Source organism: Pseudochaenichthys georgianus, chromosome 17, assembly GCF_902827115.2.
Source record: "Pseudochaenichthys georgianus chromosome 17, fPseGeo1.2, whole genome shotgun sequence".
NCBI classification, from domain to species: domain Eukaryota; kingdom Metazoa; phylum Chordata; class Actinopteri; order Perciformes; family Channichthyidae; genus Pseudochaenichthys; species Pseudochaenichthys georgianus.
In genome coordinates, this window is record NC_047519.1 from 10809314 (window position 1) to 10823951 (window position 14638).

Genomic DNA, 14638 nt, shown 5'->3' on the forward strand with positions numbered 1-14638 from the left:
AAGTCTGCCATCTACTGTAGCAAATACACCAACCATAAATAAGTACCCATTACAATTCCTCTTTAAAACATCTAAACAGTCCCTTTTAAGAAAATAAATGAGAGCTAGGTTGAACATTGCAGGAAAACTACAGTACTGCTTGATACATTTGACAACATTCAAAGTTGTCAAATCATTTAAGTTCAATGTTCCGTTGATGAAATTTGAACTTTTGATATCCGGAGGAAAGTGAATCATCCATGCAGATATTGATCAGAGTTAATCATTGACCACATTCCAGACAGTGTATAAAGCCCAGGATCCTCACTGTTCGTTCGGTCAGAGCGGAGAGAGAGGGCTGCCATTTGTCTGCCTAACATCACGACACACATGTCGCCACCACGACGACACACAACATGAGAATTACATCTATTCACGTATTGTTGGTCCTGGCGGCTGCCTCTGTCCCAGCCCTCTGTGGCTCAGAGGAGCCCGAGGCCCCGGTGGAGACCCGCTCCCGCTTTGCCGCTCTGGACGATGTGCGTCTCCTGGGAAAAGGCCTCCTCCAGCTGGGTCAGAGCCTGCGGGAGTTTGTTCAGAAGACAAAAGGACAGATAAACGACATCCTCCAAAAGATCAACATCTTTGACCGCTCGTTTTACCAGCTCTCAGTGCTTGCCAATGAAATTAAAGAGGAAGAAGAGGAACTGAAGAAAACTACGGTGGTGCTGAAAGCCAACAATGATGAGATCAAGGGCCTGTCTGTTGAGATCAACTCCAAAGTGGACAACATCCTGCAGGAGAAGAGCCGGCTGCAGGACAAGGTGGAGGGACTGGAAGAGAGGCTGAGCAGCCTGTCGCACGGCCTGCTGACAGGAGAACAAGTGGCAGAGATCAACGGCCTCAGGGTGAGCCACCGCTGCTGGAAAGGCTTTTTCTTTCTGGTACAGTGGAAATATTTCTGTAAGATCTTTCTGCTGTTCTCGGGTCACATTTGACATGGTTAAAGGTTTTTCTAATTCTAAATCTAACTTTATACAATCTGGTTATTATGTACTTTCATTAAAGCACCTGAAATAGCTTCCAAACAGATTCCTAAATAAACTTGGACATATAAGTCTCTTATAATCCATCAAGATATGCCCCTTTTATCCAAACTATTGTCAGAATAATTCCAAAAATGTGCAATTGTTTACCTCAAAACTTTATGTATGTGTAAATGAGGTGTAAACGAGGTCTATTGACCATACATTCCATGAGTTGGATTGAAAAGGTATAAGCAAGTTTTTATGATGGTTCCATGCTAAAAGCTTTATAAACAGTCACATAAGGACAAAAGGTGACCAGAAGACAACACAAGGGTTAAGATACAACACTTCTAAGTAGCATGTTTTTTTGCTTACCCATGTTTTGTTTTGCATTTGTTCTCCAAATGTATGAAGAGAGTATTTTATGTGATATTAACAATAAATAGCACCGTTCTATAACTGCTCCCATGATTCCACCTTTCTTCCGGGCTCAGGAGGTGATCCACAGCCAGGATCGGAGCATCACAGAGCTGCTGACGGCTGTGAGGGAGCAGGGCCATCAGCTCAACCACCAGAGGATTCAGCTCAAGACTCTGGAGGAAAAGGTAACTGCTTGGGACCGTTGGAAATGTTTTATTGGCGAAGAGGGTGTTAAAGGGACACCCTTTTTTAATTGTTATCGGCCTATTAAATGGCTATTATCAGTTGTCATCTAAAGCATATATTTGAGGCCCTTCTCTTATTTGGCTCAGTAGGCTATTGCAAGCTGTATCACATTGTACAACCCTGTCTCCTAAAAATTACGTTCCCACAGAACTAAACTGCATTCTCAATTACGTTTAGCTAGAAACGTATTTTCTCCCACGTTACGTTCGTTATGAACGTATCTCAAATACGTTTATTTTCTACATATCTTCTAGAAACATATTTTCTACAGCCTCGCCTACTGATATCAAATGTGTGCTCTAAAATGATATTTATAAATGACTATTATCATTATTATAAGCAAGACAATAAATTATATTTAAGATACGTTCATAAGAAACGTAACGTGGGAGAAAATATGCTTCTAGAAGATATGTAGAAAATAAACATATTTGAGATACGTTCATAACGAACGTAACGTGGGAGAAAATACGTTTCTAGCTAAACGTAATTGAGAATGCAGTTTAGTTCTGTGGGAACGTAATTTTTAGGAGACAGGGTTGCATTGTAGGGCAACCCAGTCTCATGGCATTTCGTGTTCACCAACACGATTTTTAATCTATTGATTCGTGTTCACCAACACGATTTTCCCCTTTTTTTCGTGTTGCACAGCACGATTTTAAAAGCAATGTCTTACCATAGCTGAGGATCTTGGGTAATCGCTCGAAATGCCTACGTCCGTTTCCGGTTATTTTTATATTGAAATTCAATTCCTGACGGACGCCAAAAAAGCACAAGATTATGAAATTAAACCAATAAATAAAAGCAAGGATAATTGTGTGTTATTTTGAAAAGAATACCAAATTAGAAGGAAAAAAAGATTTAAAAAATACAGATTTCAGTATCCTGAGGCTCTGAGCCCCATTTATTTTCCTCACAGAGGAAACAAAAGTCCGAAATTATACGATTTAAAATAAAAGCAATCATTGTGGCTTGATATTGAGTAAGAACATGTTTTTATGAACCACACAGCTTCCGGTCTTCCACGACCCGACCAGAGAAAAAGACGTGCTGCAGGCACGAAACACATTACCAGTAGAAATACATTGCTTTTAAAATCGTGCTGTGCAACACGAAAAAAAAGGGGAAAATGGTGTTGGTGAACACGAATCAATAGATTAAAAATCGTGTTGGTGAACACGAAATGCCATGAGACTGGGTTGTGTAGGGAGGTTACAAATAATTAGGGAGCAACCTACGACGTCATAGTAATTACAGGAGAAAAGAAGGAAGCCAAGTACAAAAATACACAGGACTTTTATCCAATAGTATTTCCTGCACGCTACATACAGTACGTAAGCTAACGTGTGTACGTAAGCTAACGTATGTATTTATTTAGCTTAAGCAACGTTTAAACCTTAAGTAGTTTTGTTTCAATTCACAATGTGAACCGCATGTTAAAACCTGCAGGCTAACATGGCCAGACCCAGCTCTACACAATGGGAAAATCATAACAAGGGTAGAAAAACTAAGCCATGTGAGAAAAAAATCCAGGGATTTTATCCCGGAGTTTGTACGCTAAATACATATGCTAATGCTAACTTAGGTAAAACTGCCTAGACCAGGCTAGCCCGGCCTGACCCCTCTCTACACTGCCATCATACTTCCTGCATGAATGAATGATTGAATGGATGAATATTCTATATTATTTTAATGACTGATTGAACCACAGCAGTATTGTTTTAGAGATGTTATATGTTTAACTGCTATGCTCATCTCTGCTCTGTGTCATTGTGTTGGCTCCTGGGTTCTGTAGTGCCCGGAGTCTGTCTTTTTATTGTCTTCCTCCCAACCCCCATTCCCTCAGGAAGCCTTTTGCCTCCTGTCAGGTCATCATTGAAATACTGCTACTAGCCTACTACTACTACTACTACTACTACTACTACTACTACTACTACTACTACTACTACTACTACTACTACTACTACTACTACTACTACTATTGCACGATTGTGAAAGAAACGTTCTTGGTTGTTTGTGTTTATTCAGCCAATCCCAATTGGCAGCTTTTCAAATCCCAGAATGTCCCAACATTGTCCTTGCTGAATAAATAGCGGAGATATCGTAAGTGAGAATTTTGAGGAATCAATGTCTCATACCTGTTAGTCATATTAGAAGCTTCAAAATAAAAGTGATAACAACTGATAACAGTTTTTTATTGGATTGATTACATTTAAAGTGGGTGAGAGTCTAGTTCCCCTTTTTGCTTAGAGTCATATCTTTTGGGATGGCCTTTTCAACATTTCTCACACTTTCCTTCTTTCGTTGTGAGATTTATTGTAAGAGATTTTTTTTTATAGTTATCACATTCATATTTAAAGCTGTCTGGGATAAACGTTTCCAACATGTAATTTAGGATGTCATACATATCTGGCTATAGAGTAATCTGATATTTTCATTAGATGGAATATAAGGTTAGCACATGTTAAAGTGGGACAATATTTGCCATTTTGTTAGGATATTAAATATATTATTTTGAGATATTTTGTTGGAGGGTGTTGCATTCAAGGAATGGTAGCTTGAAAGGTAGCTTTTTTTTGTTTTATTATTAAATACGCCACTCCCCCAGCCCCATCATTTTCATACAATCCCTCAATTAGTATTGGAAAGGCATTTATAATCTCATGGCCTTTCAGCTAGTTGCTGTGTGAAATACATTTTTCGAAATATATCTCCTAAGATCATTTTTTGCCAGCTTTTTGATGCATGGGCCTCATTGCATTGCATTTAATGTGCTTGGAGAAAGACGTTTTCCTGGTACTGTATTATATAATTTGGTGCTGATATAATAAAGGAGCTGTCCATATTTTTAACAACCGAGGCAATGCCTCAGTGTTATAACTCATTTGCACTTTCCTTCGTCTTGACAGCTCAAAATTGATGTTGTTACTCTTTAACCTTAAACACTAAAGAAAACGTATTTTGCAGAATAACAACCCAAAGTCTTTACAAGTGGAACCCACATTATTTCACCATGATCAGCATTAAGATTATGTCTTTATGCTAATGTTTTTTCTTATTATTTCTCCACAGTTTACAGTCAATACATTGGCCCAGGAGACCATTGAGAGGATGCCTGAAACCTACAACAATGAAGCACCAACACTCACCCCTTATTTGACCTCAAACTTTACCAACAGCATGACGAGTAAGGAAAATAAAACATTTGCAAATGTCGAGTGATATTAGGATCTGGCATCCTTTATTTTTTGTTGGCCCAAAACTTTTGCCATGTCCATCGATTTTTGGAATTGTAATGTGACAATTTCCATACGTTTTTCGCTTCCGATTTCATACCTACCTGCCTGCCTGATACACATGTTCAGCTTTTACTGAGCAATCAATTATCCTGCACACGTTTTATTGCTGATATGAACTGCTGACTGTCTGGTCACAAGTGCACTGCTCCAGATGTAAAGCTAATCTTTATGCAGGGCAGTTTTAACTATAACATTATACTTGTGGGCCTTATTAAAATAGACCTTCCATTGGACTGCAGTGACCTGTTCAACGGAGGGGAACGAATCAGTGGCCTCTATGTCATCAGACCCACCGGAGCGGAGCCCTTTATGGCTTTTTGTGACATGAGCAAAGGTACTGTACCAACACACAAATATTAAACTTTAACAGAGCGCAGGACTAGTTTTTTCATATTGCATACCTTGTTTAGTCTTTATTAAGTCAACCAATCTATATTTTATATTTTACTTAAAGTTGTAAACCTAATTTAAAGCAACAGTAGAACATTTTCATTTTCATTAGCTGTATAATGCACCTGTGTAGAGAGTGGGTTCCATGCATGGACTGTGTCAAGTGAATGTTCTAATATGTTTAAAGATTATTAAAATTCAGTTCTTGAAAGGCAGACTCAGCCACTAACAAAACAAATACAGATAGCACTTTAATAGTAGTGATTGTTTTTTCCATTTTAGATCACGGAGCCACAGTCATCCAGCGAAGAAACGACGGCTCAGTAAATTTCGATCAAATCTGGGAGAAGTATGAAAATGGGTTTGGAGATTTTCAAGGTGAGAGACACAGCTCTGTTCTCCAGACTTTAATTACCCATGTTATAGTTAGAAAATGCATTCTCATCTGCCAAATTTGAAATGACTTGACGTATATCATGGTTATAACATTACAACCTCTATAAGTGAAAATATTCTGCACGTTTGTGTGCATCACTTCTCAAAGGTGCTTGTTAAATCATGTCAGCTGTGACCGCTAAATGATGTTTCTCTAACAGGGGAGTTTTGGCTCGGTCTCAGAAAGATCCACTCGCTGGCCGCTCAGGGAAACTCCGTCCTTCACATCGAGCTGGAAGACTGGAAACAGGACAGGCGCGTCATAGAATACAGATTTAACCTTAATGGTCCTGAGAGCAACTACACCATTCACCTCACGCATCTGTCTGGAGAGGTGCCGGACCCCATGAGCAACCACTCTGGCATGATGTTCTCCACCAAGGACAGGGACAATGACTACCTCCAGGGCTTCAACTGTGCCCAAGACTACACAGGTACTAGGGATGTAACTGGATATGTTATTTGAAAAGCACAAATAATGCAGTAAAATAGTTTTTCTTTCTATCTAGAATGGGGGAGGAAATATGTGATGAATAAATTAAATGTTTTTACTTTGACAAGATAAAAAAAGTAGAGTAAGAAGAACGTGTTTACATTTTATAATCAATCAAACCATTTGAAGCTCTCAAGGCACAAAGATTGCATTGTCAATGAATATTAGGATTGGAAATACAATATTTGCCCAGTTTAACGTGTATTTAAGTTTCCTGTATAAGCCACGACCACTTGCAAATAAAAAATGTAACAGAAACAGCTAAAGAATCTATCTAATATTATCTAATCTGTAACACATAGTAGTGCAGCAATGACGTAGTTTGGCCGACCTGGAAGTTAGCATCGCAAGGGCTCACTCGACAGAAAGCAATTGGATTTTTCAATTGGATTTCGGTATATTGCAGAAAAATACGTTCTGTGGCAAACCCACATTTTGTTCAGCGTGATACTCTTCACATAATTATACCACTTTTTTAAAGCGTAAATGCAATCAGAAAAAAAAGCAGAAGTAAACAGCTAACGTTAGGCTATTAACGAAACACATCACGTGGCATGGCTGCGCATCACCACCGCTAAGCTTAAGGCGGCTAGTGTTTGGTGTGGTGTCAGGTTTATTTTGTCACTTGTTAGCATCTGCCATTTTGGTGACACATAGAAGCTTTGTACATTCACGTGTGGGGTAACATGTGTTAAGCTTATGCTAACCATATACCTTATTTCTGGCTGTTAACCAGAAACATGTTCAAACGACCATTGACTTCAAGATGAGGGGAAAGTGTTTCGTCATTTCTGGGTTTGAGGACTCATCCCTGCACCACTCTATTACAGATATAGGATAACAAATATCTGACAGCTCTGTACATCTCTCACAGGTGCATATGTACTGTACACAGTAATGAATACTTTTTAGCTGAACAACAAGTCATTTCTGTCTTCTTCCAGGTGGATGGTGGTACAACGCTTGCGGAGATACCAACCTAAATGGGAGATATTTCCACATGAGACCCAAGGGGCGCTCGGATCGTAAGAGAGGGATTCAATGGAGGCTGGGCCGAAAGGCGTCTTACTCCCTCAAGTTCACCCAGATCTCTCTATATCCTGTGTCTCCTCCTAGCACCATCTCCACCAATTTGGCCTCCTCTGAAGCAGGGGTCTTTCCAACCTGATCTCACCAGAATGCGTGACTCCACCACGACTCCTTAACACCGCATTGCGTGATGGAGTCACGAACTTTGTTACATTTACGTGTCGGCACCACGCAAACAACCCCAATGTAAAGTGAATGAGGCTCCTTTGTCGTGGTGTACACACGCATTTCTACCACATCCTGCAGTGAGCTTTTATTCTATAAAACGTTTTTAAAATCTACTTTATAGCTTGTAGTAACTCACGGGAGGCTTCTTTTATTTTATTTGTATTCATAATAATTTTTAAATGTATTATGGTGCATTAGTTACGAATTTTTGTTCTCAAAAAACAGTGCATTGTGTGTAATACAACTGTGATTTTTATTACATTAGTTCGTTTTTAAGGAAGGCCAGAGCTTCAGCTGTGTCCAATAGATTGTTCCCTTTAGTTAACGTTTTTTAAAAGAACATTATATTCCGATTTGATCATGTCCCCTTTATTGTATTACGGAGAGCAATGTGAGCGTCCATTCCCATTGGATAACGGAGGATTTTACACCCCGAAGTAAGCATTCTCTTTACTGTCGATTGATTTTACAGTGATATCTGCATTACTGATCAATTTAAAAACACCAGATTATGCTTGTTGATTACACAACATTGATTGGTTTAAATTGTGTATAATTCTTTTGTAATTTTCCCCTTCGATTCGGAGAAACAAATATTTGTTCAGTTTAGGATGGCCGAAGACACTACACTACCCAGAATCCTCAGCTATCGTTTGGGACTACACCATGTGCTTTGCTTGACAAACCCCGTGGTTTGTCCTCAAGCTCTGTGATTGGATGTTGGATGTTGAAGTTTACGCTGAGTGACAAACAGCATTTTGGAATGGAATGAAACCCATCGACGGCACACTATTCAAAACAGGAATCGAACGTCTCCTACCCCTCCCCCCCCCCCCTTAGGTCACAGGCTCCTCCAACAGTGCAACACAATAAAACAGATAAACAGAAAAAATAGTGCAAGTCAATACAAAAAGAAAAATAGTGAAAAGTGAAATAGTGCAATAAGAGTCTATACAAGTGATTGAAATATATGATATATTAGACCAGCGATACTCAACCCGCTGCTCGCGAGCCGCATGCGGCTCCTTTAAGACTAGTTGCGGCTCTTTTAAGTCCCACTTAAAAAATAAATACATTTTAAAAAACGGGAAAAAAAACATTGTCAGCAGAATTCATTAACATTTCATTATCACTCACAAGTCACACACCAGTCATCACACACATCAGTCTATTAAGCCGCCCCCCCATCCCTCTGAACAACCAATCACAAATGATTTCAGGTTTCGCGCTCTGATTGCAGGTGCGCGAGATAATTGCTCCGTCACACTGGGAAAACTAGCTTACAGCACTATGCAAAAATGGTAAAGGAATATAGGAAACGAAAATATGAAGAGGAATATCGAACATTTAAAGAGGACTGGGAACTCGAGTTTTTCTTCGTCTCCACCGGTTCGGGAAAATGCATCTGCCTGCTTTGTGACAACGTCATTTCACAATTTAAAAGGTCCAATTTGCAGCGCCATCACGACACAAAACACCCGAAGTTCAGTACCGACTTTCCGAAAGGTGGAGAGACTCAAACAGAACCGAACTGCTCAAAAAAATGTATTCCATACAAATACGAGTGAAAGAGCGACAGAGGCATCCTGGGATGATCAGTAAACATGCTGTCTGTTATCTGTTGTTATGGGCAGTCAGCAATGTGTGTTTTGTGGTTGCAGTGAAAATAATAAATCACAGTTATTGCACTGTACATTATGCTTTTCATTCCTTAGTAACATATTACTATTATCCATATTCTCAAATGCATAATGGTTTCAGGGAGGAAAGGAGCGTTTTTGGATTGTGGCTCTTGCAAAAATATTTTTTCGTCAATGTGGCTCCTGATTAGGACAAGGTTGAGTACCACTGTATTAGACAAATCATTTCTAAGTAGCAGCCAGATGAATGTTATGGATGTTATTTCAAAGTTCAGGTGTTTAATAGTCTTATGGCCTGTGGGATGAAACTGTCCCTGAGTCTGGTGGTTTTAGTCCGGATGTAAGATAAGATAAGATAAGATGGTACTTTATTGATCCCAATTTGGGACATTGTTTTTGTTGCAGCAGCATAAAAGACAAGGCATTTTACAATAAAACAAAACCACAAATAAACAAGAATAGAAAGAAAAGAAAATAGAAAATATACGTGTTGAAATAGAAAACATACATGTAGATATTATATATGCAAATATACATATTCAAAAATATATGACAATGGAATATGGAATATCAAATATTGAACAGATTATATATGTGTAAAATGTACAGCGAGGTTGTATTAGAGAAACTATGGAGCAGAGAGTTCTCTTCCAGCCAGAGGTGATTTATTGTACAGAGTTATTGCAGTGGGCAGGAATGTGTTCCTGTATCGGTCCTTGTGACAGCGGAGCTGCAGCAGTCTGTTGGAGAAGGAGCTCCGTTGACTGTCCAGCTGCAGGTGGAGAGGATGGGTGGGGTTATCCATCATGGACAACAGCCTGTTCAGTGTCCTCCTCTCCACCACAGCTTCAAAGGGGTCCAGCTTGATGCCGATGACAGACCCAGCTTTCCTGATCACTTTATTGATCCTGCTGGTGTCACCGGCTCTGATGCTGCCCCCCCCCCCCCCCCAGCAGACCGCAGCAAAGAAGAGTGCAATGGCCACAACAGACTAGAAGATCTCCAGCATCTTGCTGCACACGTGGAAGGATCTCAGCTTCCTCAGAAAATAGAGTCTGCTCATCTCCTTCTTGTACACAGCGTCAGTGTTGATCTTCCAGTTCAGCCCATAAGTGCACTCCCAGGTACTATAGTCCTCCACAACAGCCACATCCTCTCCTAGAATGCGGCTGTTGTGCCAGATGGCAGCAGACAGAACAGTTTGTGGCTGGGGTGATGGGGGTCTTTTATAATCCTGAGGGCTTTCTTTAAGGTTAACCTGGTATTTTTACTCCACTACATTTATTTTAGTTACTTTACAGATTCTGATTAATGATGTGAAATATAAACAACCCTTAAAGCAGACTTTAGTTACACCTGAGTAAAATTCAGGGAAGGTGATTGTCAAGTGCCAACAATCAGGAGAGATATTTGATTGGAGGACTGGCTTATCTAAAGCCAGTTGAGTAGCACTTGAAATGTTTTGACTCTATGAAACCTGATGTACTTTATGATTCTGTTTTCTTCAAGGTTGTATTTTGTTGGTCGAACGCACTTATTGTAAGTCGCTTTGGATAAAAGCGTCAGCTAAATGCAATGTAATGTAATGTAATGATTGTTGGTGCTTGAGAAGACTAAATATGTATCTGCAGATCCCTATAAAGTATATACATTACTCGTTATTCTCTACAAAACTGTATATAATTGCTATTTTGGACATCCCTTTTCAAGATTTCAATATTACTCTAAACGTGTAATAACGTGCTTTATCCAGTAGGTGGTTTGGGTTAAAAAGCTGTCAAGTTTACAGTGTTAACAAAATAAAATATACTGCTGTTTCTGGTTTAGTTTACGACGGATATATTTAGTTACTGTTTTGATATTTGTAACACAAAAGCGATGGAAAAAACCCACAGCAACACAGAAAAGATGGTCTTAACATGAACCAGCGGTTTAATAGTTAATAAAAAACAATAATATCAAAACAAATTATTACTACTAACTTTATTGTGAAATTAAAACAGAACGGTAAAAGAATAGTTTCCCGTCTATTCTGAGCCCGATCTCTGTAGATAAATACAAATACAGAGCTACGATAGATGTGTAATATTTAATGCAGCCAAACCATTTATTACAATGCATTCATGTGATGACTTTCAAAGAGTAAAGCAAGCACTGCTGAATAAAGTAGGATTTATCTTTTACGAAACGTTTTTTTTTCATATGGAATGCAGTTGGAGGTCAACCAATCACAGAGCTTGAGGCAACGCGGAACAATAGCTGAGGATTCTGGGTAGTGTAGTGTCTTCGGCCATCCTAAACTGAACAAATATTTGTTTCTCCGAATCGAAGGGGAAAATTACAAAAGCATTGTACACGATTTAAACCAATCAATGTTGTGTAATCAACAAGCATAATCTGGTGTTTTTAAGTTGATCAGTAATGCAGATATCACTGTAAAATCAATCGACAGTAAAGAGAATGCTTACTTCCGGGTGTAAAATCCTCCGTTATCCAATGGGAATGGACGCTCACATTGCTCTCCGTAATACAATAAAGGGGACATGATCAAATCGGAATATAATGTTCTTTTAAAAAACGTTAACTAAAGGGAACAATCTATTTGACACAGCTCAAGCTCTGGCCTTCCTTAAAAACTAACTTATTTAATAAAAATCACAGTTGTATTACACACAATGCACTGTTTTTTGAGAACAAAAATTCGTAACTAAAAAATAAAAATTATTATGAATACAAATAAAATAAAAGAAGCCTCCCGTGAGTTACTACAAGCTATAAAGTAGATTTTAAAAACGTGTTATAGAATAAAAGCTCACTGCAGGATGTGGTAGAAATGCGTGTGTGCACCACGACAAAGGAGACTCATTCACTTTACATTGGGGTTGTTTGCGTGGTGCAGACACGTAAATGTAACAAAGTTCGTGACTCCATCACGCAATGCGGTGTTAAGGAGTCGTGGTGGAGTCACTCATTCTGGTGAGATCAGGTTGGGTCTTTCAGTGATCCACCACCTCCATCATTCAGTAAATAAACATTAACAGTGACATCTCCATGAGCTTTGGCAATGCTTCATGTGGCAGCCATGGTTTAAGAAGGCTTGTGCAGAGAGGAAGGTTTTTCTCTCCAAATGACAAACATGCTTAACTGAGGAAACTGAACAAATGTATAACTGCCTGCTAGGATCATCTTTATAATACTCTTGCATTGTGAAACCTCAAAGTTAGCAGTTACAATTTATCTTCACTCAATGTATCTCAGAGGATAAAGGTTATTGAGAAGAAGTTAAAACATACAGCCATATTTAAGCAGTTTTTATATTGGGTCACATTGACTCTCAGTATTCAGGTTCCTAACATACAGTAGGCGGACGGACCCCTTACATGGATCACAAGATACAATCTAAGGAGAGAATTAGCAGGATGAGAAAGACTGCTACAGAATTGATCTTACTAAAACTTCTTTAAGGGTTTTTTTGTCTTGTGAAATACTGTACAGATCATAGAAATATGAGGAAACGCACATGTAACTGTTTTCTCAGTTCCTTTGAGTAGCACAAATGATGGCGATTGTTAGGAAGACTGGCTAGTTAGCTTTGCCTTCTCTGGAGGGAAAGGTATTGAGGTGGAAGGAATGTTAAACCTGATGGACACAGGCCTGCTGTTCTGTTCAGCTCTTCTTCTGTAACAAACATAATATTAAAGCATTGTTAAATTACTAGCTAGCTAATCAATTAAAAGAACAAAGTGATCACACATCTGGGGATATCAATGATAAGGGTGTGTCAATGATACATTTGTTGTTGTATTGGACTCATTTACTTTAACGCTCTATACTTTATATTGTACTATTCCAAGCTCTAGTTGTGTAGTCATCATTACTGCACAACCTCAGTTCAGTGAGTCTGCACCTTGCCACACTTTTGGAAGTTTATACGGAAGTTAGCTTGTTGCAAAAACAGGCCCTCGCACTGACCAGTGGACTTGACATGGCCATTCTAGTCCTATTCTATTGTTATGGTACAGAGTCAACTCCTCCGGAATCTTAAACATTATTTAATAGTTACAAGGGCTGAATTTAATGATTATTTCCTCGATGAATTGTTTAAAAAAGGTGGAAAAATATTTTTAAAAAGACTATAATAACTAATGTGACAACGTCAGGTCCAGAGTCCAACACATCAAAAGATTAGGCCATTTATGATAAGAAATTACCTAAGTACCTAATCAATCGTCAGGATATTTGCTGACGTGACATCCCGAGCAGATATTGTTATATTTTCACAGGTCATTAGGCAAAAAAGGTTGGGAACCATTTTCATTTCCATTTCTCATCTTGACTGTTTTTGATTCTTTGAGGTGTGGATATCTGTAACTGAAAACATACCGAAAACCCAGATTTTACTTCTAAAACGTCCTATTTGTTATTATGGACTAATTTGGGGGTTACCCCATCAGAGCTAGGGCCTTAGATTCTAACTGTTTTGCAGTCACTGCAACAAGATAACTTCTGTATAAACTTCCATTGAAACCAAGCTGTGGCAAGACTCTGGCACAGAATGATCTTTCTATGTCAACAGAGATCTGACACAGAGGCCCTTTCTCATTTCATCAAATCCCCCTCCTCGACTCCTCGACTCCTCTGTCCTCCGGTAGTGACCCGGAAATGAATTTTAGCACGCCATGTTGAAGGACATCCCATTTCTCTAAATGCACGTCGAGGACCGAGCATCGAGCATCGAGGAGCCTCTCTGGAGGAGCTCTAACCGAGGATACACTGATGGGTCCTCCACGGCTCCTTCGCGGATGCATTTCCGGGAACAGAGATGTTTCAAAGAGTCGTGACGCACGGCCGGACTTATCTCAGCCAATGACAGCTCTGCATCCCCTAGATATTATTTTAGAAACTGCTTTCATCGCGACGCGATGTTTACAGTGAGAACAGCTGTGAGGTCCTGCAGAAAGCAGAGCAGTGTGTAATGTACAATATATATCGCTCAGTATAACAGGCCTACTCTCTTTATTTGCTTTAGTTTAGTAGATATCTACAAACAAAGAGTCGATATTTTTCTAAAACCATTCAGTGCTTCACAATAAAATACACAACGGCTGTAGCCTGTTTTAGGAGCTGTATGTGCGTGTGTGTGTGTGTGTGTGTGTGTGTGTGTGTGTGTGTGTGTGTGTGTGTGTGTGTGTGTGTGTGTGTGTGTGTGTGTGTGTGTGTGTGTGTGTGTGTGTGTGTGTGTGTGTGTGTGTGTGTGTGTGTGTGTGTGTGTGTGTGTGTGTGTGTGTGTGTGTGTGTGTGTGGTACAGTGTGTAGGTGTGTGTGGTACAGTGTGTAGGTGTGTGTGGTACAGCGTGTGCGTAGATGCAGCGGACAGACAGGTCTGTTGGTTTGGTGTCCTCTGCTTACTTTTAATACTTGTAAATACAACTTTTGGCCCGTAATTTATTT

The 14638-nt window shown here is 39.4% G+C and overlaps 1 protein-coding gene across 1 annotated transcript; it reads left to right on the plus strand.

Moving 5' to 3' along the window:
- Window positions 1–307: 307 nt before the first annotated feature.
- LOC117462856 (angiopoietin-related protein 3-like) lies at window positions 308–9240 on the plus strand. The gene is made up of 7 exons (XM_034105202.2): window positions 308–887; window positions 1502–1612; window positions 4746–4860; window positions 5193–5306; window positions 5645–5740; window positions 5959–6231; window positions 7235–9240. Exons 1-7 carry the CDS (start codon window positions 396–398, stop codon window positions 7456–7458), a joined length of 1425 nt encoding a protein of 474 aa, XP_033961093.1. The 5' UTR covers window positions 308–395; the 3' UTR covers window positions 7459–9240.
- Window positions 9241–14638: the final 5398 nt, after the last annotated feature.